Source organism: Anopheles maculipalpis, chromosome 3RL (genome assembly GCF_943734695.1).
Source record: "Anopheles maculipalpis chromosome 3RL, idAnoMacuDA_375_x, whole genome shotgun sequence".
Classification (NCBI taxonomy): domain Eukaryota; kingdom Metazoa; phylum Arthropoda; class Insecta; order Diptera; family Culicidae; genus Anopheles; species Anopheles maculipalpis.
This window is the reverse complement of record NC_064872.1, coordinates 83,499,430-83,523,127: the sequence shown is the minus strand read 5'-3', so window position 1 is coordinate 83,523,127 and position 23,698 is coordinate 83,499,430. Positions and strand designations below refer to the sequence as shown.

Genomic DNA, 23,698 nt, shown 5'->3' with positions numbered 1-23,698 from the left:
TGTCATCTTAGACATATCAGGCCATACTCACGATTGTTAAATCTGTTTTTTTTTTCAACCTCAGTTATGTCGGTTATAATAACTTCAAAGATCAAAAGATAGTTGTCACTCCAACATCAATATCATATCGTCAATCAAACATTCGAAATTTCGTGCGTTTAAATTTCACACTGCCTTTAAAGATCCTCAGAATGCTAATGCGTTTGCAGAACATTTTGCAGACGAATACCTTCTCAGGATGTAGCACCAATAGAAAAATGAAGAAAGAGGAAGGAAGAAAGATAAATGTATTTTTATGTAGACACATAATCTGTTAAATACTTGCTCAAAACATCAGAAGAAAAGAGACAAATTAGAGAGCGACTCCTACAAGAGCAACATTAAAATGGAAAAGCTGCAATTGAGGCAGGTCTGCGTTAAATGAAATCTTAAGGCATTCTCAAACTGGTCCAATTCAAATCAATTGGTTGAACAATTGAACGCCCAACAGGGGTGGCTCGATGTTCTCGTCAGGACTGAGGTTCAAATCCCATCCGGATCCGTCCTCCGTGGTGATGGCTGACTATCCAATCACGTGGTATCGGCAAGTCTATTAAGCCATTCGGGCCAGCGTGACCTAGAAGATCGTTAAGCCGAGAAGATGACCTCCCTATTTCATTAGACGAAACATAGTATATGACTTTAAAAAAAAGGCTTTAGCGTTTTAATTCATGTTTTCTATTTTGTTTTATTTCCTCATCTTTTTCTCATCTTGGCAACATATTTTTTTTTAATTTTACCTTTACGATAAACTTACAATGTCGTAACATATTTTTACTGCTATCACCTTTCTATGAAGGTTTGATCTTTTGTTCATTAAATTCATTCACGCGGATTCACACTTCCAACACACCTTAACCACTGTGGTTCACAACCTATGCTCTTTAGTCTTTCTTCCACAATCGCTGAAAGGAGGAAAAACAGCAACCAAAATACAACTCCCACACAAAACAACAACAACAGCAAAAAAAACCCCACCAAACAGCGCAATGGCAGAGTGTGGAAATAAACATAATACACAATGTTTGGTGTTTTTCGGTTTCGATACCGCGCACAGGCAATGATGCAAATCTGCATAATACCTACTTAACTGCATTTAAACACGTGCACCGCCCTGCACCACCCCATTTCCCACCCTACCGAGTCTGACTGCTCGTAAAGAGATTGCGTACGCGTGCCCATTTTGTACCGGTGACCCCGGTACATGTGCGACTTTCCACCAGCCAATCCCAAACTTAAGGTCTTACCGTTGGGTGCGTTCGTGTGTGTGTGTGTGTGTGTGTGTGTGCGCGTACGCTGGTAAGCTTATTTGTGTTTGGCAAGAGTTCTTGTTTTTTAGTTGTAGCACTACCCCTTTTGCTTCAGCCCTTCTTAAATTATGCGGAAAAGGGAGCAAAAGGGCAGGATTTATGTATCTGTTGTTGGATGCGGCCGAGCTCGAACTAACCCGCGCGCTCCTTCGCCATCGTCCTGGCACGGCTACGAGCTACTAGAATCCTTTCGTCGTCACGGTCGTCGTGGTTGAATAACGACGCGGTGGCGAACGGTGGCAAGGTTTCGCGGTGCGTCACATTTTTCCTATCGAACATGTAAACGGGTTCGGAGGTGCAGTTTCCATGTTTGCCACGTTGTCTCCGTACCCCATCCCTGCGTGGGTGATGCATATTTTTCACTCCTTTCCTTTTATTTCACCGTGTTTTCTCTTCCTTCTTTTTCTGTATTGTAAATAAAGTCAAAACCATAAACCGTAGTCGTTAACGACAACAACAAGGACGACGACGATGGTTGTTTGGGTTCGTTTGCGAAACGTGAGATAAACGCTGTTGAATACGGCTTTATCGTGAAGGTCCTACGCTGGTGCAAAACTTTATACAAATGCAATTACGTGTGTGCTCGGAGGTTTTGTCTTTTATCTAGACAGAAATAGTTTTTCAACGTTGCTCGTTGAAAGGATGTACCCATGCACTGTTGTTTCATATTGCAATGGAACATCATGTTTTTGAAGCGATTGAGACTCAATTTGACTATGTTTTGTTCTTTTTATTTGTTAGTATTTTAAACAATTTTAGAGCAGAAAAAAACCTCTCTAGGAAAGGACTTTTAGCTTTGATATAGCTGTATTATTGTATTATCGGAGACTCGGTAGTGAGTCCGGCGTACGGCATGATGATCTGGTCCTACTTGATAGCATCTAGCACTACTACCGTCTGTGAAATAACACGTTATAACACGACTACAGAATGTCTCCCTAAGTCAAGTGAGGAACTCCAAATACGATCACTACTCGTCGGACCAAAATAATCGCGAATCCTTGGAGAAAACATTGTGTTTATGCTATTGAGTTCTTCAGCATACTTGAGCGGATTTTTCCACAATACTCTTGGGTAGATATTTATTGTAGCTACATATGCCGCTTTCCATTGGTGCAGCATTTTCCATTCCGTTCTAGTAAAAAATGATGATTCAACCTTATCTACAAAAAAATAGGTTAGGACCATGACAAGACGGTTAAACTTTTGAAACTTTAAATTCAAAATTGAAAAACGATTTTGCATTGTTCAAAACCCTTCAAACATGTTATGGTAGCAATTTTTTCACACTGTTTCAATAGGAAATGTTAAAACTACGTGTCTGCAACTACACTCGCACCATTCTCGCAAGCATCTTGCTCGCTCACAGTAAAGACAAACATTACAAAAAACTTTACCCATCTGTTTCACCCTTATTTTAGTGTGGGCCCCGTTTTGCATACCTCGCCATGTGTCACTCTACACGATACATTTCCTGTCCCAAATGTCACCATTCCCCCAGCACCGTTGGGATACCGGAATCCCGTTTTGAGTGACGTGGGTAAATCATTACGCCAGATTTAAATTAATTATGCTTATGAAAGATTAAAATCCATCATTTGTTTCATCCTGGCACGGTGTCGTAAAAAAACTATTTCCTGCACCCCGCCGTGTGTTGTCTAGTCTGGGTGGCAAAAGGTACACTTTCTCTTTCGCCAAGGGCGCTCGTGTGCGGAAACAATGAAATTCTAGTTCCAACACACCGAAGAATGTTCTTACCGTACACGTGTGCATATGCTTTGAGCAAAGATATTTTTGCAGCTCATTGGCAAGCACCTTCCTTGCTGTACAGCTACAGGGGAAGTAAATTTCTTCAAGTGAGACTTTCGTTTGAATTTTCCCTGTCACAGCTAGCGCCAAGTGACAACGTGTGCGGAGCAATCGGGTTGCAAAACCGAAGCACCCTGGAGTAAACTAACCCAGCAGTGAACGAACATATGAGACCTTGTAACTTCGATGTTACACACGCTTACCACGCTTTACTACCTGCTCCGACACTCGCAAGCCTTTTACACCCGCCCTTCGGAAAACTAATGCCTTTGAAGCAAAGCCCTAAAATGAAATCCTTACTATCGTGTCACTAGCGTGACAGCCCGTGCCATCCAGCTAGCGTGTGTGCTTTCAAAAGTTTAAGTTTTTCCATCCATCCATCCATCCATCTAGTCCTTGCTCCGCAACAGCTCCTAATTCAAGTGCATACAAAAACCCAAAGTACGAGCTCATCCTCCACAGCACAAGAAACCAACAGCACGGACGCAAAGACGATGCCAGCGGGACCACCGTAAACATACATATATGACTAGAATAAATCCCCTAATTGAATCCTTGACATGTGTTTCATTTCGGTGGAAAGATATCAAGAAGTTTTTGCACAAATGATTTGCTGTTGCCGCACCAACCCTTCTCTTGCTGCCTATCCTTAGGCAGAGCTTGGTGGCGTCAACTCTACCATCTGCATCATTCCAATAGAAACCAGGTCTGAAAACAAGCGCCTTACGCGATTAGTGGGAATTTCTTTGTTCGAAGACCGTGTTGCAACGTGAAGTTTTTTGGAGGGTTTGACGCTCAAACGTTGATTACACGACTTACAACATTCCTAGATGGATAGTGCATACTGTTTGACGAAATAGTGTAGTGACAGGCTGCAAGCGCGGTACACGAGTGTTTGGTAAATTTACAAGGTCTTTGCATTCTTAAGATCAGCATATTAATAGAATGCTCTATTTCGAATAGGACACAGCACTTCTTGCCTTCATTGGAAGTTCTAATTTGAGGAATACATGAACATTTTTTACAAATTCTTCTAATTATTCTTGGCGTAACAAATTACTAAGAGACTAATTCATACCACGTGGAGAGATAGTTTTTACTCAGCTTCTGCCCTGTCCTGACGCGTGAAGTCTCGTTTTTCATTCATTATTTTAATAACTTACTTTACTTTCATGAACAATTTAAACTATGTCTTCATTGAAACTGTAAAGAGCTACTTTCATTTTAAACTCAATTTTTTTAAAAATAACATTTAAGTTCAAATCTTCCCCAAAAGACCAACAACAGTCCTTATAACCGCTTCGTTAGCAAACAATCCTAAACAATAGCCAAATGAGTAGCGCAAGAAAACCTCAAAATGGCATAGTAAAACGTATCATAAACTTTGACGACACACTTCGTGAACCTGAATATCACGCAGCTTCAACCGAAATCTTCCCACCGACTGCTGATATGCAGTCCATTTTCTTCTCTCGCTTATCCTGCTAGATGCATCATTCACTACCACCAAAAATAGCACCAAACTTTCACGTAGACAAAGAAGGTGCCGAATGTTCCCGCATGAACCGCTCGGCGGCACCAAACCATCAACTGCTTGATCGGCCATCATTCAAAGTTCGAAACGACGGAAAGCTCAAACCCCCCGCGAAGGCTTCCATTTGGGTGAAGAAATAAATTATAAACTACAAATTCGCCACCGCCTTCCATCCAGCGAACCAGTTGCTTCACGGCAAGGATGCAAGCATCAACAGCAAACGAGGGCTCGTTTTCTGTACATTGCTGCCCATGCTACCTACCCCCACTCCGGACCAGTCAAATCCGAAGCCAATTCTGCCAACTTTCTGGGAACTTTCAAAGTCAGTTTCAGCTACGGTGACTCCTGGCCCAATGGCTCGTTGACGTTCGTGTGACGTTGCACCCGTTGTGGTATGGCACGGGAGAAGATCTTCACCATCTTGGTGGAAAAAGAAAATTACACTGATTTGAATAATTAAAACATGATGATGTCTGGAAACTTTATTCGAGGATTACTTCGAAGCGTTCCGTTGCTTGGTTAGATCCCGTTCGACATGGTGCACACGGTTTGGGATGCAATCGTGTGCTTAAGGTAAAACTAAAATTGATTCTTTTTCGAGCTTTCTGTAACGATGGTGAATAGAAATATTGAATTAAAACTCAATCATCATAATATAGTGGACATTTAGGTATATTTTCGAAAGGCTTAAGGACTTGCTCGGACATTTTATACCTTTAGAGATTTATTGTCTTGTACACCGGTCCTACCATGTGAAGACTGACGCTGCTATTGTCTTGGCCGATGGACCAAGTCCCTAATCTGTACTAACTCTAGTAAAGTAGCTACATTTCTATAAAGTACTGTTGATGCTTGTGTGCCATTTTCACACTTTCATTCGAACATTTTATCAGTCAAAAATGTGGTGTCAAAAGTGAATAGATTTATCAACTTTATCACGATCTTTCATCCCGATTGACATCTTCTGCAATCAACCGTAAATCATTCGAAGCAATCCGTCATCATCCTAGGTCTTTTCCGTTGCAAACGGTACGGGTACGGGTACGGAGTACTTCAGGACGAGCCGGACCATTTTACGATAAACCTTCAATTATTTAGTCAACATTGCCTCATTCTCACGGTGAAACCGCCAAGTTGCCCGCTACCTTGCCGTTCACATAATGCGCATTTATTAAAAGCTTTTCCGTTCGGACGCATGTCCACCGCAAGACTTGTACTGGCAATAGCGCTCGTTCTAAAACCTTTACCATCAGGAGACTCTATTACACTTTGTTTCACGCTGTCTCCTGATATTCTTTCTTCCAACGAACGGACACCTCAATCAGGAGGTACGATGATGCTGGGGATGTTGGTGATGATGATGATGATCGAGGCACACCTTACCGAAGGTGTCCACAAAGTGTCCATGATGGATCTGGTAGGCGATGCTGAGCGATGCTCCCCAGAACGGTGGTTTGTTTTGACACTGTCAACCGGTTTCTTTCTGTCGATTTTTCCTCCCCAAACGTGCACCCTCATTATGAAGCGTTTAGTGTGCAATCTATCAAAATATGTCAATATCAAGCTACCGAGCTGCTGGATCTATCGAAGGGTTTTACTCCTGCCACCGTGCCGTTACACACCATTGCGTGCCCGCTCACTCGCTTACGGTGACGCCCGGCGTACGGAAAATCGGAACCTGTCGTTGGCATTTAGCCCTCGATTTTCGCATTTTCTCCTCATTCGTTGCAGATTGGGCTTGATGCTGATGGAAGCTGGTGGTGTTTGAACGACAGGAACGTAAAAAAAAGGGAAATCCAGACAGATAAGGGTACACAGTTCATGAAGGAAGCCGTTGATAGAAGGTGGCAATGTTTCCGGCAGGAACGATAGCTCCATGTCTCGGTTCGTCGTACATCGTTGCTCACACCGGACGATGTAAGTCGAGACGCGAAAGATATGGGTACGAGTGGCAATTCTTAACGTCTTCTCAGTCATCCTTAGTTCAAACTCGACTCAAGACACATGCACACCGTACCTGGTTAAAGAGTTGATTGTGTTGGATTGCAAAAAGATCAACACATCCTACGTCGTTGGTTTGAAGATGCCAGACATTTAACATCAAAATAGATCAATGTAGTTAGTTTGTCTATCACTAGAAGTAATTTGTTATGAGTATTATCCTCTTAAAATTATGGACTCCGCTTCACACATGACGATTTTTTCAGGACTTCTCGGGTAGTTTTATATACTGTCCTAAAGTAAATATTTCTCTTTAAGCATACAACAAATACCTATATCGTAAAAAAACACGTAAAACCTTGTGCGTAAAACCTTTCAACCATTTGGGAAACCTTCCTGGAAAATTGACTGACGCATTTGCATGCAATCATTTTTCATCGCTTTCCGTCATCCTTCCGTTTTAGTTAGCATAGGCTCTGGCTGTGTGATAGGTTTTACTTCCTTGTCGCTGGCTATTATAAAAGCAAGCAAACCAAAAGAAGAAAAAACACAGATACACGCACTACATGCTGGTGGGAAAGTGATGAACTCAAACTCGCCGGTCATCAAATTTTTCGAATTTGTGTAGGCTCTCGCAGAATGGTTTCAAGCTTCTAGCAACTTCACTGATGACGTATGGTATTCTAAAGGCACAAACGACTCAAAATGTAGGCGATGGAGAAAAAAAAACACGCCTCACAACACACTCAGGAAATAGCAACCATAACAATGGGTAGGAAACTGCACGAGAGACAGGAAATAAAAGTATATCCAACAATGGCGGTGCCAAAAATGAAGTGGATGATATTTTATTTCTCAAATCTTTTTCGTAGCCTATATTCAATGCATTTTTTAACGTTTAACACTATTTGCAATGTTTACAATTTAACACGTCGTACATAAACAAAGTATAGAAATATGTATACATAACCGTTTTATTCTAATCGAATAAGTTCTTACAACAGTGACATGCGGATTGCATACCACCAGGGCGTTCAAATGAATACGCCTGAAAGTATGCAACGTATTGCAAGGATTCTGGAATCGCTGAAAAGCCCATTACAATTTTGTCCTTTTTGTTCAACAAAAGCAATTTATTTTGGTAATTTTACATAGACATGCCTTTGAATTATTGTGGAACATTTCCCATTATATAATTGGAGAAAAATTTATTATTTTCTGTAAGTTCTCTAACCTCAAAACCCCAATATACTCATTGGGTTAAGAGCTTTTCATGCTGCATTTAAGTAAACATGTAAATTTTCCACATATCTACAAATTACAGATAATCGAATATGGGTAATGAATCATAATGTATTCATCACTAACACACCGTGGATAAACTTGCTGATTTTAAACATCCGCCTGGACCACATCCTGAGGGTACAACCACCAACGTCGCCATCACCGTTATTGTTTTGTTTTAAATTCTAATGCGTTTCAATTAACATACTTCATTGGTGGATGTGACATTTTACCCTCCCACGTCCAGCGTACCTCTTGCAACCCAAAACACAACCAAACAGTAAACACACGTTTTTTCTAAACCTTTTTTTTCACATTCGCAGCATAAATTGTCGCATTGTCAAGAAGCGTTTGATAAACGTGCACACATTTGCAAACACAGGAACCACGGCCTGGCGGGTGCTTTACATTAAACACGCACGCACACACGTGTGCTCTTTGAAAAGCTCCGGAACCGACGATGAATGAATAACGCATAAATTCTAAACAATAATGCTGAAAATCAAAACCAAACGCCAAAACGAATGTTTGGTCCCATAACCATCTCCCGCCCGAGGGGACATTTCCTTTATCCCTGCACCTATCCCACCGGCGGTCCAATCCATTGCTTGCTCTTCTCAAGCTGTGATATTCACCAACGCATTTATTTTGTACCAGACCGTGTTGGCCACACAACCACTCCCAGCGACACCCATTCCGATTGCATAAATACGGATGCAGCCACGGTACAGTGCAGTGCATTATTTATGCATTCGCTTTGCTTAGCCTGAATAATTAAAGTTGACACAAAATTCAATTGCACATCCGGTGGCGGTGTTGTTCCGGGGATCGGTTGCCATTGGTAGCCTCCGGAATGGAATTGACTTTTCATCTTTTCATCATTTTTTTTTCTCCATCCTGCAATGCTAATGCTTGCACCACTTCCTCTTGATGTATCTAATGTTTTGTTTTGTATCTCGTTGCACCTCACCACGCTGCACCTTTTGTGTGCGGGTCATTCTTTCAATCAAATTCGATACGCCTCACTGGTGGTCGATAAACAATTCCCTTTGCCGTTTGGGTACCTCGTAACCGCTTGTTAAATTATACGCAAGCTCAATCCAACTGGTTTACGGGAAGTCATTAGCGTGGCGTAGTGGTTAATTATTGCAAATAAATCGTGAATATATTTTATTCAAATTAGGTACATCAATAGGATACCGCACTGTGTAGCAACATTGGCGAATGAAAGTTGATTTACTTGAACAGATGAGCTAGAGTGCTTTATTTTTCCAATGAACTAATCGCCATTATAGCTACTCTGCGTTCGAAATTAGAGAAGAAGTCTTCATTCACATCATCAAGTCATTAATTATGTTCAAAAAATGCACATTTCATCCAGCGTGACTTAGTGAAAACCCCACATCTGGCAAGTGAAATCTGTCACCGGTAGAACTGATTCTATCAGCCAGTGCCAGTGTACCTGCCACTAAATTCCTCCCAATCATTCACGTCAAACCGAAAACCACCTTTCAAAACAATAAAAACAAAAACATCCGCACGCATTGGTGAGCATTCGTTTTGGAACAAACACTGTCGCCATAATCATGGCCACGATAGTCATCAGGCAAGCCTCAAGGATGTTGAAAATTAACAGCTTCGCCACCAGCTTTTCACTCATCCCTCCATCCGACTGGCGACGAAGTAACACTTCGCAGCAAACCTTCGCTAATAATTATTATTTTCGCTAAATTATCCACTTTTCCACGGTGGCAAAACAATAACGCCTAGCCGCGAGCCATCAGCACCACAAAACGCTGGTGGGAGCACAGGAATGTCGGTGGTTTTTCCTTTGGACAAATCGCGACTGGCATGTCGACAAGTGCTGACTAACGGAGGCAGCAACATGACAAAAAATACTACGCCAAATCGCCGACTCTCGCGTTCAGTGGGTGCTTTTTTTTTGCAAAAGTTCATTCCACCCTCGGTTCGGCACGGCGTCCAGCGAAAGGGATAAATGCGTCCAATGTGGATAGAAGAAAAAAAACAACATTAAACCCTCCACGCACATACGCCACCCCATTGACGTAAACTACTTTGTAAAAGTAGACGAGGTTCGTGTTATAAATGATTCTCCTACCAGTTTCGCATGAATATGGTTCCGTTTCTGTTTTTTTTTTTTTTTGTTATTTTCTATCAAATTCTTTTTTCTTTTTAATTCCAAACTCTCCCTTTCTACTTTTGTTTTCTTCGCTTTGCCGTGCTCAGAAATAACACTTTGGTTAACGCGAGCGAATAAACTGCCGCACCTAATTCGAGACCGCTGGACGTACCGCAAAACGTACACCGCTCAACCTGGACCCGGTTCACAAAGGGTGCCCGGTTTAGTTGGCGAACTGCAACTGTTGAAAAGGTGCAATTACCAAAACGATAATTAAGTTGAAAAACTGCTCTCGTTTGGCGTGAAAGCACCGGTTCGTAGTTCGGTGAGGTGAAGAAAAATCGGTAAAATAAAACCCCGTCCGTTAGGCCGAGGTAGGGAGAACGAGAGAGTACGAGTGGAGGTGGGAAATAACAACAGATATTGGATTTTTTTTTTCGGGTTGGTTTTTGTTGACTACTGTTTGTTATGTTCGTTACTGGGCATGCAACATGCACCGATGCTGACGAGCACAGCGGAATGGCGTAAGTTCTAATGAATGTTTTGTTAACGGCGAGGATATCTAACGTATTAGTTTCAAGCAACTTTGCGCTTCATTATGGTAAAAAACATGCAAAGACGTCTGACGTTTGCTGGATTTTAAATGTGAAAGATCGAATAAAAGGATGACCCAGCAATTTAATTTAACGAAGGAATAGTAACAACTTTAAAAACAAAAAACAAAGTAAAAGTAAAACTCTTAAACCCTCGTTTAAGCTAGTAAACCAATATACTTGCCAGTAAATACAGCATACTATAATAAAATTAAAATAAAAACCAACAAAGAATAAAAATGTCGAAATAAAGAAACAGAAGAATATAAAACTGTACAACATTCATGACTCGAAAGAATAAGTATTTCAAGTAAACTGAAACACATCATTTATGATTACCACCGCGATAAGCAACAGGTCCAATGGTCGACGTTTAAAAAAGAAGTCCTTTGTAGAGAGACCTCGTTGTTCGAGAGTCGTTTTTCACCATAACTGATCCTTTCCCGACGTCTATTAAATCAACCTCAACCCAACCGGCACAAGTACGCCGCCCCGAGGCAGTGCGAAAAGGAAACTTTTCCCACTACAGGCTCGAGGGTGATAATACATCTCACCTGATACGGGGTCGTCTCTATCTCCCAGTAGTGCTTCACTGAGCTCTACCCAACCCAGTGCAGTTGGTGGTTGATTACTTTGGCAAAGTTGATAACTGCCAAAATTTTAAGCACTCCGCCTGTAACTGATGTGGCCGTACATCACGCAAAAAAGCGGAACGCTCGAATCCTTCACCTTAGTGCTGGCCGGAAGCGATATTTTTCTAACCATTCCCCCCACCTTCGCCATTGGCGCGACCTTCCGTTCGCTCATTACAAAAATGTTCATTCGCTTCTAGCCCTAGCCGAAGGGCTACGTACCGGGCGTAACAACACGAAACCCAGCGTCGGCAGAATGGTAACTAGTTTCCAAAGTACTTTCATCCGATCCCGACCGTCGCTTCTACTGGCACTATTACAATTTATGAACCAGGTGTTACCTAATTTGATTTATGCTGATGCAATTTGGTGCTTTAACGTGCCCACCCTCACGCTAGCCTCTCCAATCACAAACCACCATCGGGTTGGGACTGAGAAAAGGCGTAGGTGTAGTAATCATCCTCACCAACCAAGCACCCCTGCATCAAGTAGCGAGTTCGAACGCGGTCGACCGTTTCTTGCCTTCCCATCGGCCGTACCTGGCGGTGAACAAGTGTACCGGGCGTAAAAGTTCATCATGCGTCCTTTTGGCGCAGAAGGATGCCTGTAGCGCAGCAACAGTTTCCAAACAATGCAGTATTGTATGCTGCTAGTTGCTGCTAATCGATGCTAACAGGCGGTCGAAGGTGGTGTTTTGGTGTTGCAGCTTTAGCCGAATTTACTGGCTTACTAGCGCGCGAACGAGCCGCTGAAACATAAGGAAATACAAGTAAGCACCAAACAAAATGCAATCAAATCGAATAAGGAATCAATTGAATGTTTTGTTGTGATTCATTAAAAGCCTTTCGCATCTGAAATCTAATGCAATGTAAATTTAAATAAAAAAAAAAAAGATAACTGGTTTGTACAAAGTCCTTTACAATGCTTAGTAAAATTTATGCTTTAATTTGTACTTTCATTGCTCAATTTCGTTTGGACATCACCTGACACAAGATTGTTAAAAAATATATTCGACAAAATTGGATTTATTGAATATTTTTATACTAAAGAACACCGAATAAAATTCAAACATTTATATTAAAAATAATAAAGTGACCGCAAGCAAGATGATGACAACACGGTGGTACATCGTAATAATTTCATGTAAATTAAAATTTTTTTATTTTTTTTTTAATTAATAATGAGTGCCGTATTGTAAATTGAAAAATATATTAAAAATAAAACTAATGTGTTTTTCCTCGCTCGACATAAATTTTCATAAATGCATATTCTCTCTTAAATTTTCTGAATATTTTTATCAACATTTGTTTATTTTTTATGTCTATCCATAGCTGAGGGATTGCTGCAGTATAAGTTAAGACCCCAACGCGGTTGTAGCACCTGATAAGTAAATAAGTAAGTATGTTTTTGAATTCAACATATATGAGAACAAACAAACAGATCAATAAAGATCAATGCTTACCTTTACCATAAACATTCTCAACCCGTAACCCATCATCACAATTCCTCAGCCAAACTATCACCAATCCTTCAATACGTCAATATTATCAGTGCATTTTTCTTTAACACCAATTCCGGAACGTGCGAATCAGTAATTAAAACATTGTCCAAGCGCCTCGTTACACTGACCAATGTTGTTAAAGAAAACAGGATATTTTAATTAAATGAAACCCCCGTTTCACACACATACCTTTACGCCGATAAGCTCAGCCAGCGTAAACCATATTCATGTTGCAGTAATTGTTGCTAATTGAAACGATAAAGTATGAAATTGACGAACGACGGGACGAACACCAAACACGACTGCACAAGGGAGGATTGCTGACGGATAGCGATAACGACTAGCAGCAGCAGCAGCAGCAACAGCGACACACACAAAAAAAAGTCAACCCGATCGTTTGCATTTTCCATTGATTGGTACAACATTTTCTGCCCGGTTTAAGTTGTGACAGAATCAGAATGCTTCTGTGAACCGGTGATTAAACCGGGCTCCCATCCTCATGCCCACCGTACGGCGCAGGTGTATTGCAACACTAGAACCCCTGAGAATCTGCGTTCAAACCCGAAAGCGAAAACGCTCTCCTACGCGATTCAAACGAGCCAAGGTATATGAGAAAAGCTGCGAATTGGCTAATTTTAATATAATGATTCCTGTGCCGTAAATTATGCAGCCTCAACTTGCTTCGCATGAATATTTCATGAGAGCCAGGACACCCCGGACAGTAGCGGAGTAGTTCGTAGCTAGTGTCACACGGGCTGGGCGCGCGAACCGTACAACACGGCGTTGTTTATTTTTCTTCACACTACACACTTTACAGCGTTCCGCCGGCAGACAGTCAGCCCGGTAGAGTGCTACAACAGTTACCAGGGGCGAGGCCCCGGGAATCGTGACCTGCACTAGATAAGAACTCAGCTACCGTCAACTTGACAGTATGTCAGTCGCCCGGATGACGTACTTGCGATAAAGAGTCTGAAGCAGTGAATTCGTTTTTTCCTTGCAAGAGTTGTACAACTTTGACGATAGTGCACGACTGAGAAAATTTCCTAAAAACATTCTCAAGAGCTCCGAAAACAGCATTCCGGCAGTGAGATAGTTTGCTCGTCCATTTCTCCCGAATAACTCAGCCCTGATTACCGATTAATGATGGGAAAAAGGACACCGGGACGACACCCGGATGCTAACTTCTTCTGCTGGTTTCGCTCCGTAAATGTATTACTGAGCAGTCCAGCATACAGCTCAAGCCTCTGTTTGGAGTTTAAATTTATTCGCCTGATACTTTCACCATCGCATCTAAAGACGGGAGTTAAACGACTCACCTACAAGCATCTGCAGCACCGTGGCCAAGTATTGGTATTGATTCGGAATTCGAAATGATTGCGTTAAGTGATAAAATTTATGGACCATCTTAAGCGATTACAGAAGATGCTCTCTGCACTTCTCGAACCGGAACGAAACGACAAGTCAACAACGAGCGAAAGGCAAACACTTGCACACTACTGCTACATTAGGCGCTCGTAGCTAAGTAATCCATGTAGCAGGTGTCAAGCACTTCTCCCATTGACCCACCCGAAGCATGTTTATTCAATCAGCCCTTCCCGATGTACGGCGGCGATGGTTACTGGTGCATCGAACTGCATTTGCTCAAGGAACTTTCTTCCTGCACAAACGCCTTGAACGTGAGCTTGCTAGGTAGCAAATAACTTCGACCTCAGCGTTTCGCTCACATACGAGCGAAAAAGTTAATCGATCAATGCTGCAAAGTTGTTTGAATTCGTTATCGAACATGATCGATGAAGTGGTGGTTCCCGATGAAAGTATCCACTATGCAGAGACTTGAGATTATTGTGTTTGAGTTTAGTTTTATTACATCAAACAACTCCTAAATCAATAAAGCCTTCCTTGCTTATGTAAAATATTTCACGAAAAGCGTTTAAACGTGTGATTCTAAAACAGTGCATTTGAGGTTCTATCTTCTGCTCATTTTGTTGTTAAGATCCTCATGATTACGATGAAGCGTGTTTAACAATAATTGTCTTTTCCGTAGTTCATTTAAACCTCCAACATCCTGAGACAGTCAACCCTTAAAACTCTCCATTGTAATTACTTAAGCCCTACATCCAAAAACTAAGAAAGAAAATTTAATCAGCAAGTACTACAGTCAACCACGTCATAATGCATAGAACTATCTTCCAAATCTCGGCAACAAACAAGTACATTTAGTTGCTCATCCTGCTCACCCAACAACATACTCCAGAGGACAGATCCATTTATTCGATCCCCTGCTCACTGCTATACTCTCTCTCTCTCAATGGCTCCATGGCAAACGCTCACACATGACCTGCGATGGCGATGGAGGAATCATACACTGATAGTGCCACTTTCAAGGTACGCCAAGCGTAACGATTCCCAAAAAAACCCAACGAAAGCAACTATTGCTTCGGTAACTTTTTCAATTTGAGCTACCTATCCCATTTTACGAACGTGTTAAGTACCTGCTCTCTGTCAGTGAAGATGATCCGAAACAAGCAGCAGCAGCAGCAGCAGCAGCAGTAGTTGGAGACGCAAGACACAGCCATAATGGCACGGCTGCTGTACAGCCAGTTGGCACGGTTCGTCGCTTCCATCGTGCAGCCAGGCAGAAGATAGACAAACCAGATCCATCCAGGCCTGGTGGCACTCCGTTTCTTGTCACATCAAATTAAAACACCCGCCATGGCAAACCCCCCGGCATTCCTTCACCCGACGTTCATGTGTTCATCGATTCCGAGTGGCCGGAGCGTGTCGTGTCGTGCATCCGTACCGAATTACGCCGGACTACTCGAAACCATCGGACATTGTCGGACAAGTTTATTTCAATATGTTTGCCTTGTTGCACTTGTTGAGGTACGAACCGGCCCAGTCCCTATTGCTTCCCGTTTACCGCCCGTGAAAGGACATGGAGATATTACGCAAGGCTTCGACGACTGCCCACGCTGCAAATGGTTCCCGGCGAGTACGTGTTAGTGTTTGTAGGTTAACACGGGGCCAACGTCATTGTCGCTCTAGCTGACCTTACGTTGGACTGCAGCCACTACATGGTACAAGAAATGTTTGCTGGTTAATGTTGTGTCGCAGAGCGGTGAAATGAATCAGACTGGGTTTCAGCTGTTTTGATTGCCTTTTAGTTATAGTTTAGGTGTTTAGGGTATAAATAAAATTTAAGTGAGATAAATTTTAATAATTGATGATGTATTTACTACATTTTAATTTCCCAATTAATTTCTTAACACAAAACAAAAAATTAAAAAGTTACTGTCTTTACTGAAATATTTGTCACTAGAAAGCTGAATCTTATCCAAATAGCTGTCCAACAACTCAGATAAGAGTAGCGAAACAATTCGGAATGTTAACAGAATTGGAGCAATCACAATCTGCAACATAACAACAACCATTTTTCAATACACCGCAATGCAGTTACTCGCAACAGAAACAAAACTGCTACAAACACAGCTGTTTCAAAAAAGAGAAAAAGACACAATAGATTGAAGCAGTAACGGGAACAAAGCAATCGAACAAATCAAAAAGCATAATTTTATGTTTACATCTTTTAACATTTGTGTTCTTTCTCGTCCATCTTCAACAATTACAATCTCTTAACAATTGGGCAACCTTTTATATATTTGTCCTACAAATTAAATTGCGCTTCAATTATTTGCCGAACCGAACCGTCCATTCCGTTTGACTAACCATAAAACCATCCGCTCAACACAATAACGTACGGTGTTTACTACACCCAAAACCAGACCGGTAGCATAACACACAACATAATGTTTCTCCCGCTGCCAGGACGGTACACGAAACGTCGAAACGCAACTGTGCAGTGCGGTGCATTAAGCTGTGGAAACTTGTTTGTTTTCCTCGCCGTTGCAGGCCCGTTGCATTCAAGGCAAAGCCTCCCTCTTCCGTTACGTGTACCGGGCTCATGTTCTAGTCCTGTACGACCATGTACACCACCTCTCGGACTCACAATCGGCATGCACAAAACGCCGCCATGGAAAACCGTTTTCCGCACCAAAAGTTCGACCTGCATTGACCAAACTACTATCCCGGTTTGCCCGAAAAACGTACGACCATTGTCGGACACATCGACAACGTCGCAACCCGGGGGTTTTCCCCACGGATGTCTGGTGAGGCGAAGAAGGGGGAGAAAGTTTTTTCTCCCCGAAACAGCACGCCCGTTAGCGAAACGTGTGTGAGCTACGGAAAGAATCATTTTCGATAGAAAACTTTTCCTCAAACCCTCGGAAATGCTCGAGTCCTTTTGCTGAGCTACTACACGAATTGTTATGCGTATTTTCATTGTCCGTGCCGAAATTGTAAAATTATGTTTAGAATTATGTTTATCGCTGTTGGCCAACCGAACCGTTTGAACGAGCGGCCGGCGGCGCCAATAGTAAGTGCGCTGCGACACTCGGTGCCAAAGTTGCCGTACTTCTTGTTTTCCGATCGCTGTTACGATTGGGTTATGGTGCATCTATTTATTTCTTCATACATTCCATTCGGGTTGGGAGATGGAATGCACTTTCGTAAACCGGTATTACTGGTATGTGTTCGATTGAGTTAGGACCGGTAGTTTGTTGCGACAATTTAAATCAACAACTGATGCTTGACCGGTTGTTTTTGATTGTAATGCGATAGTTTATGCGATGTATTTGTAGATTGACAGTTGTCCCATACGACTCACAGAATCTATGAACGGAACACTACCATGAAGGTGATCGATCAAGCGCTATATTAAATAATATTTATGTATTTGTTAATGTTTGACATGTTTAACACGATTTGGATCTAAATTCTTTCACAAAAAATATCAACCTGTTGCAAATTAATAAAATCGATCGTTGTTCACTACTTTTCATTCAATTATACTAGTTTTTTTAGTAAAAAATTTGTTAAATAAATTAAAAAAATTTAAAATTATTTAAAAAAATATTAAAATCAAAAACTAAAAAACTATAAAATATGTCAATTATTCTAGCAGATTAAAAATAAGAAAATGTGATATGACCTAATGCAAACATTATTTTAATATCTTAATGTAAAATATTATGCCTCTGTTTTTATTTGTATATTTATAGCAGCTTTGAGTCTCGAAGACTACATTCGCCTATTTATTATGCCTCAGCTGATGTAACGATTACAAAAAGATTTGTTAGTCTTTGCATTAATAATGAAGATCTAAACAACAAACCCAAATCACTTGTTGCGTCATTGCATAAAAAATGAAGGATGTTAATGAGCACTACATGGAACCGTGTTATTTTATCGATTGCTTCTATACGCCTGCTTGCCGTTCGAAGGTACGCTACCACTCGTCGTCGTTTAACTAATGTAACGGCTCAGATACAAATTTTTACTCCCAAGTTTGTTGTTGAAATTATAATTTTTATTTTGTAAAAATATAATAAATTGAACGGGTTTATTAAACCAGTGGCAAACAAGTAATTTCAATATTATAATTTACAAAAATCTTCCCTTAATCGATCACCAATCTTCGGTCATAGGAGGATCGGACCACAGTACAGAAACAGGACACCGTCACACCGAAATGCATGCACAGGCGCAGGCGCATCGCAGCATGCGCTCCTTGAAACTGCTCGACTTTTGTACAACAAGTGCGCCGGACGCAACGCACCAACACCACCGCTAAACGAAGCAACAGTAAAGGGCCTGCGAACAACAACCACAAAAAAAAGTCACTCTAACACACACAACCACCCGAGGCCCTGAGTAAACGCATGCGAACGGCACACTCAACACACTGCTCGAATGCCGAACGACTCCTTGGTTGCTGGTGCTGGTGCCAGTGATACTGCTGGTACTGCTGCTCGAAAACCGAACATCCCGTCAACCGTGCAAAGTGTTGCTGCACTGCTGCTACTGCCTCGGTGCTCGGTCGTTCAGTTTTCGGTGTGTTTTCTTTCCTCTAACCAGTGCTACTGCTGTGTGTGCTTCCTCCGCTCCTGTGTCTGTGTTCGTGCTCTGTATGTGTGTGTGTGTGTATGTATGTGTGTTTCTGATTGATTCTGCCTGCCAACTTTTCTACCGTGGCCGTGCTCGGTTCACCCTTTGTAACGAAATCCTTCTTCACAAAAACGGGACCGGAAGCGCGCAGTGCGTGTGATTCACGACACACATCCATTCCATTCGAGCAGGGAAACAAAGGGCAGACCAAAGGCAGGGAAGGGGGACCGTTTAAGAAAAATCCTCAAACACACACACACACCGATACACGCGTTCGCGGAATTGTGAGAACCCTTGTGTGAAAAGGACCTGTTTTTCATCCTGCGGCACTCGCGCACCAGAACTCACCACGGTGGGTGGTTGTATGAGTTGCTCCCTGTTTGGGTGCTATCAACAAGGATCAGGACCAGGCGGATAGGGTAAGCGGAAAAATGTGCCACCGGAAGCAGGGTGCAGGAAATGCCGAATGCCACAGGCATCCCGCAAGGAAATGAGTGCCGCGAGAGGGCGGGAATGAGTGCGCTGGGTGCCGATAGCAACTTGTTTGCTGCATACGCTTTCGTTTCGCCTCAAATCGAACGAATCACAACTGGAAAACCCACTTGTCGCAGCGAGTGTTAAATCTGTGTGTGTGTGGCAAGAACAAATCACCCCGATTCCCGAGTTACCCGTGCCGACGGGCATGTGTTGGTGATAGCGCCAGTGTGCGACACTAGTGCCGACGTGAGCAGCAGCAACAGCAAGTAGGAGGGAAAAAATCGGCAGTGGCCACAGTGCGACAGCAAAAAGCAAGCATGGCCGCCGGGCCCGGTACTGGTGTGGTTGGATATCGGAAGATTTAGCAAACGGTGCAGTGTAAAAATGGCTCCACCGGCCACTAAAGGTACAGTTTAGTGTGTGGAAAGCGATAGAAAGCCCTGAGCGTTTTGTCCCTTGTGCGATACGATAGGGAAGCAAGTTTAGTGCGTGCGTGCTGGAAGCGTCACGGCTCACGGCGCAAAAACGGGAGTTCTGTGAGGCGAAAAAAATCACATACACTCACACACACCCTCGGAGCTTAGCAAAAATTTCCAACCACCCTAAACAACGAGATCGGAATCGGAAAAGTTGAACAGTGAGAACCTTCGCTACAAGTGTGTTTTGTGTTGGAACCGACGAACACCAGCCGCGACCGAATCGATTCCGCAACGCTGGAATACGCGATATCCTATGCGATTCGTTTTTTCACCGCTATTGTGTAACCGGAAGCCTAAGTGTAACGTGCAAAAAAAAAAGCGGTGACTGCCAGAGGGCAAGGTACACCACAACTTCCCAACCAGCATCATCAGCACCTGTTGGCATGTGCAAAGAGGTGTTTTATGCATACCAATCGAAAGGAATCCGCTCCTCCGGCAAACTGGAACTTGCCGAGAAACGCCTAATCTCAACTTCTCTTTCACAAGAATTTCGGCTCGATAAAGAACAGTTCTTCTTTCCCGAACCGATATCCGGTCCAGCAAACGCAGAACCAAAGCGGGCACCAATAAAATCGAGCGGTGGTAGCTTACTACCACTTACAAGCTACTTGTTGCATGGGCCGCCTACTCCTGAGCACTTCCTGCCGCACCTGCCACAATAATTACTTCGCTATCGTGTCCCGCTAGCGCACCCTTCCGGTTGTGTCCTTCCTCGGGTGAAACAGAGCAACAAAAAAAAAGCACCTCCCCAACGACACAATAGCCTCGTATCGTAGCATCGACGTCGTCGGTGCCTGAAAAACCCGAAGGCGTCATCGTTAGCTTACCTATTCGGGGTTTTACTCCTCAAACTCCCCCCGGAATCGCACGCAGTAACGGCACACGAGTTTTTAATGGTAATGGTCGGGCATTCAAGAACGCAAACACCCATACACGTGCGCAACACTTAGGCGGGGGGGGGAGCAAGGTGGTGGCTTCGCAGTGTATATCGCGAAAGGACATCAAGATATGTGTGTGTGATTCGGGGAGGATGTGTGGTTGTGGAAAATTGACAACAAAGCGGAACAAAATTGGAACCCAGCCTGAACCGGAGCAGAAGGCGCCCGTCATGTAGCGACGCACCGAGCAAAACAGACAACAACGAAAGCAATAACCATTCTGTGAGGAATACACAAGATGTAAAGATGTAGACGATATAAAGAAAGAGAGAGAGAGTTATACTTATATATTTTAAAATTATTCGAAAAAAAAAGTGGAAAGCAACCAAGTCAATATAAAACAAAAGAACGGTGTTAATTAGTGGTTGTACCACGGAAACCATTAAGTATCTGGAACTGTAGCCGATGGGTAAGGCTAGCTGAGTCAGCAACGTAAAACGATATACACAACGATCCTCGTACATACTCGCTCACTAAATCTACATTCTAGCACACTAAGTGTACAAACAAATTACTCCTAGCGCAGCCCGAAGCATCAATTAGCCGTAAAAGCTTTACGCCGCCAGCAATAAGTACACAGTCAGCAACACCGGAACGCAGAACCGTAAGCAACGCAGCGATGTGATACGAAAGATTTATGCTGACAGCTATCATCAACCCCCGAACAAAAACGACGCACCCCATCTCGAAAAGTGTCGCCGAAAGCCTAGATGCTGGATCAGCGGAAAATCAGAATCGCCCAACATTCTATCCCCCTCGAACTCGCAGTCTGTTTACAACCGACTGTGTGTGTGTGTGTGAGAGAAAGAGAGCGAGAGAAAGTTCCCCATTTCACCAAGCCTATCGAGCCGTGAAAGGAATCGCTGCGAAACGTCCAAAATCAACATCATCAGCACCATTTCATCCCTTCATCGAAGCTGCACAACCTGCGCCCTCCCGTGTCAACGGACCTTTCTACGAAACTAGGGGCGTCAAACCGGAAAGCATCCGTGTGCGTGTGTGTGTGGGTGTGCGTGTAAATGTTTGCCCGTGTGTATGTGTGTGCGTGTTTCGTAAACAGACGTGCCACGAAGGACACGAAGCCGTCCCTGGAAGATTCGGTTCGTTTGCAAGGTGATGGAGTCCGCAGCATAAAACCCCCACACACCCTCACGCACCTCCCCAGTCAGTCACTTTTGCCGTCCAGTTCCTTCATGCTGACTCCCTAATCGTTTTGCGAAACCCAGCTCGTGCGCATCGCCTTCGCCATCCTTTCGGTTCGGTTTCGGGCAGCAGAGCAGAAGCATATTTCATAAATCCAACAAGTGTGTTTTTCCTGCTCACGAACACGGAGAAAAAGAAAACTCCCCGGCCCCCTCCGCTGTAGCTGTGATCGTCCTCTGTCGTGGTAGTGTTTCCTTCGTTTTGACGGGGACGGGGACGTGAATAATAAAGTCAAGGAAGAAACTAAAGCGGTGTTAAAGGTGAAGTTTAGTCGTTTGTTTAAAAACAAAAATAAGCAACACATCTTTAGTGTATGGGTGCGAGCGGGATTCGCGTTTTTGGTTGATCGATGATGGGACTCGAAGGGTTCGCTTCTACACATGAATAATCTTACTCGATGCGAGTGAGATGGCTAGATCATAGTGAACTTCTGGCGCAGCATTAACTTCCGCAAGGGAACGATTTAGCTTTCGGGAGCAATATTTGCGCCAAAATGCAAATCAGACGGCAATCTTCCGAGTGCTGCTAAAGCTTTCGAAATGCGACGATTAAGCGGAACGTGATTGAAAACGTAATCGTGATTCGAAACTAATAAGCAATATAAATGAGTTGAAAACGACGCCGAAAGCAATCTTTTACGATTCCAAAGAACTCTGGTTTAATTAGATACAATACTAATTGTTAACGAGACAAAAATAATAATACAAAATGAACTGAACGAAAACGCATCGCTTAGACTTGAAGACCGATCGATCTGTATTCCATCCAAAAAAAAAAAAACTCATCGTGTACACCAACACGGACAAAAGCCAACAGATACAAACACACACAAACAAAAAACCGTACAGCTTAAGCCAACGCCATGCCTCGCTGTTACATCGTGAAAAAGCAACAACCTCCGGCGATGCCGGCGTACCGGAACCGAACCACGGTGGTAACAGCCACCGGTGCTGGTAGCACCGGCAACCATCATCAGCCACAGCAGCAGCAGCAGCAACAACATCAAACGACCACGAGACAGGTGCTGGTGGTCAATGGTAAAACGCTCAAGGAACCGGGTGAGCAGAACCGTACCACGGGAGCCGCAGTACGAGGTCGAAACGGGGTTGGGTTGAGTGGTACCAGTGCCTTGGGAAATGTTATTGTGAAAAATGGTAAAGCGGAACCAACCGGCAGCAACAATCTCGTGCTGCTGAACAGTGTCAGTGTCATTAGTGGTGGTCCAGCGGGTGATGGTGGTTGTGGGGTGCTGGAGGTGAACAAGCACGAGGGAAGTAGTAATGGTGGAAAAGCCGACAGTGTGGGCAGTGTTAGTTTTACGCTGGCAAACGGTGGGGCCAGTGCCAGCGGTGGGACCGGCATTGTGCAGCGCAAGGACGATTCGAGTGGCCCGGTCAGTCCGACCGAGGGCTGCGTTGCGCCGATCTATTACACCAACATTTCGGAAAGCAAGAGTGGTAAGTGTTCCCTGGCTGGTCGTTTTGCTCTCTCTCTCTTTTTTTTTTTTGTACTCTGCATAGCAAATTGTGTTCCAGCGAATCGTGGAATGTTGGTGAAGAAAATAAGATGTTGAATTGGTAAAAATCTTATTGTTGGAACGAGAAGATTTTTCTATCAAAAAACTATTGATTTTGCTCTGATGTGAGGATTTGTTAGATATTTTTCGATGTAAAAACAAAACAACTGACCACTAAAAGGCTGATGGCTGATATATATTTCTACAAAAGCCTTCGGCCTTTCTCCCTAGAGAACTTGACTGAGTACAAAGAGGGCTACGTGGATTCTGGTCCTAGCCGATGATTGAGAATTGCTTTT

General features: G+C 43.1%; 4 protein-coding genes across 4 annotated transcripts in view; 3 read left to right on the top strand and 1 right to left on the bottom strand.

Moving 5' to 3' along the window:
• The window catches only part of LOC126562538 (ribosome biogenesis regulatory protein homolog), a 416,320-nt gene that overhangs the window by 242,190 nt on the left and 150,432 nt on the right, over positions 1-23,698 (bottom strand). The window lies entirely within an intron of this gene.
• LOC126561880 (ras-interacting protein RIP3-like) overlaps positions 1-23,698 on the top strand; it is a 437,929-nt gene that overhangs the window by 282,863 nt on the left and 131,368 nt on the right. The gene's annotated exons all lie outside the window — the stretch shown is intronic.
• The window catches only part of LOC126561077 (39S ribosomal protein L9, mitochondrial), a 95,271-nt gene that overhangs the window by 14,068 nt on the left and 57,505 nt on the right, over positions 1-23,698 (top strand). The gene's annotated exons all lie outside the window — the stretch shown is intronic.
• LOC126561512 (serine-rich adhesin for platelets-like) overlaps positions 22,746-23,698 on the top strand; it is a 29,249-nt gene continuing 28,296 nt past the window's right edge. The window contains exon 1 of the mRNA XM_050217708.1: positions 22,746-23,340. Coding sequence (XP_050073665.1) covers positions 22,746-23,340 — 595 coding nt within the window. The remainder of the gene's footprint in view (positions 23,341-23,698) is intronic.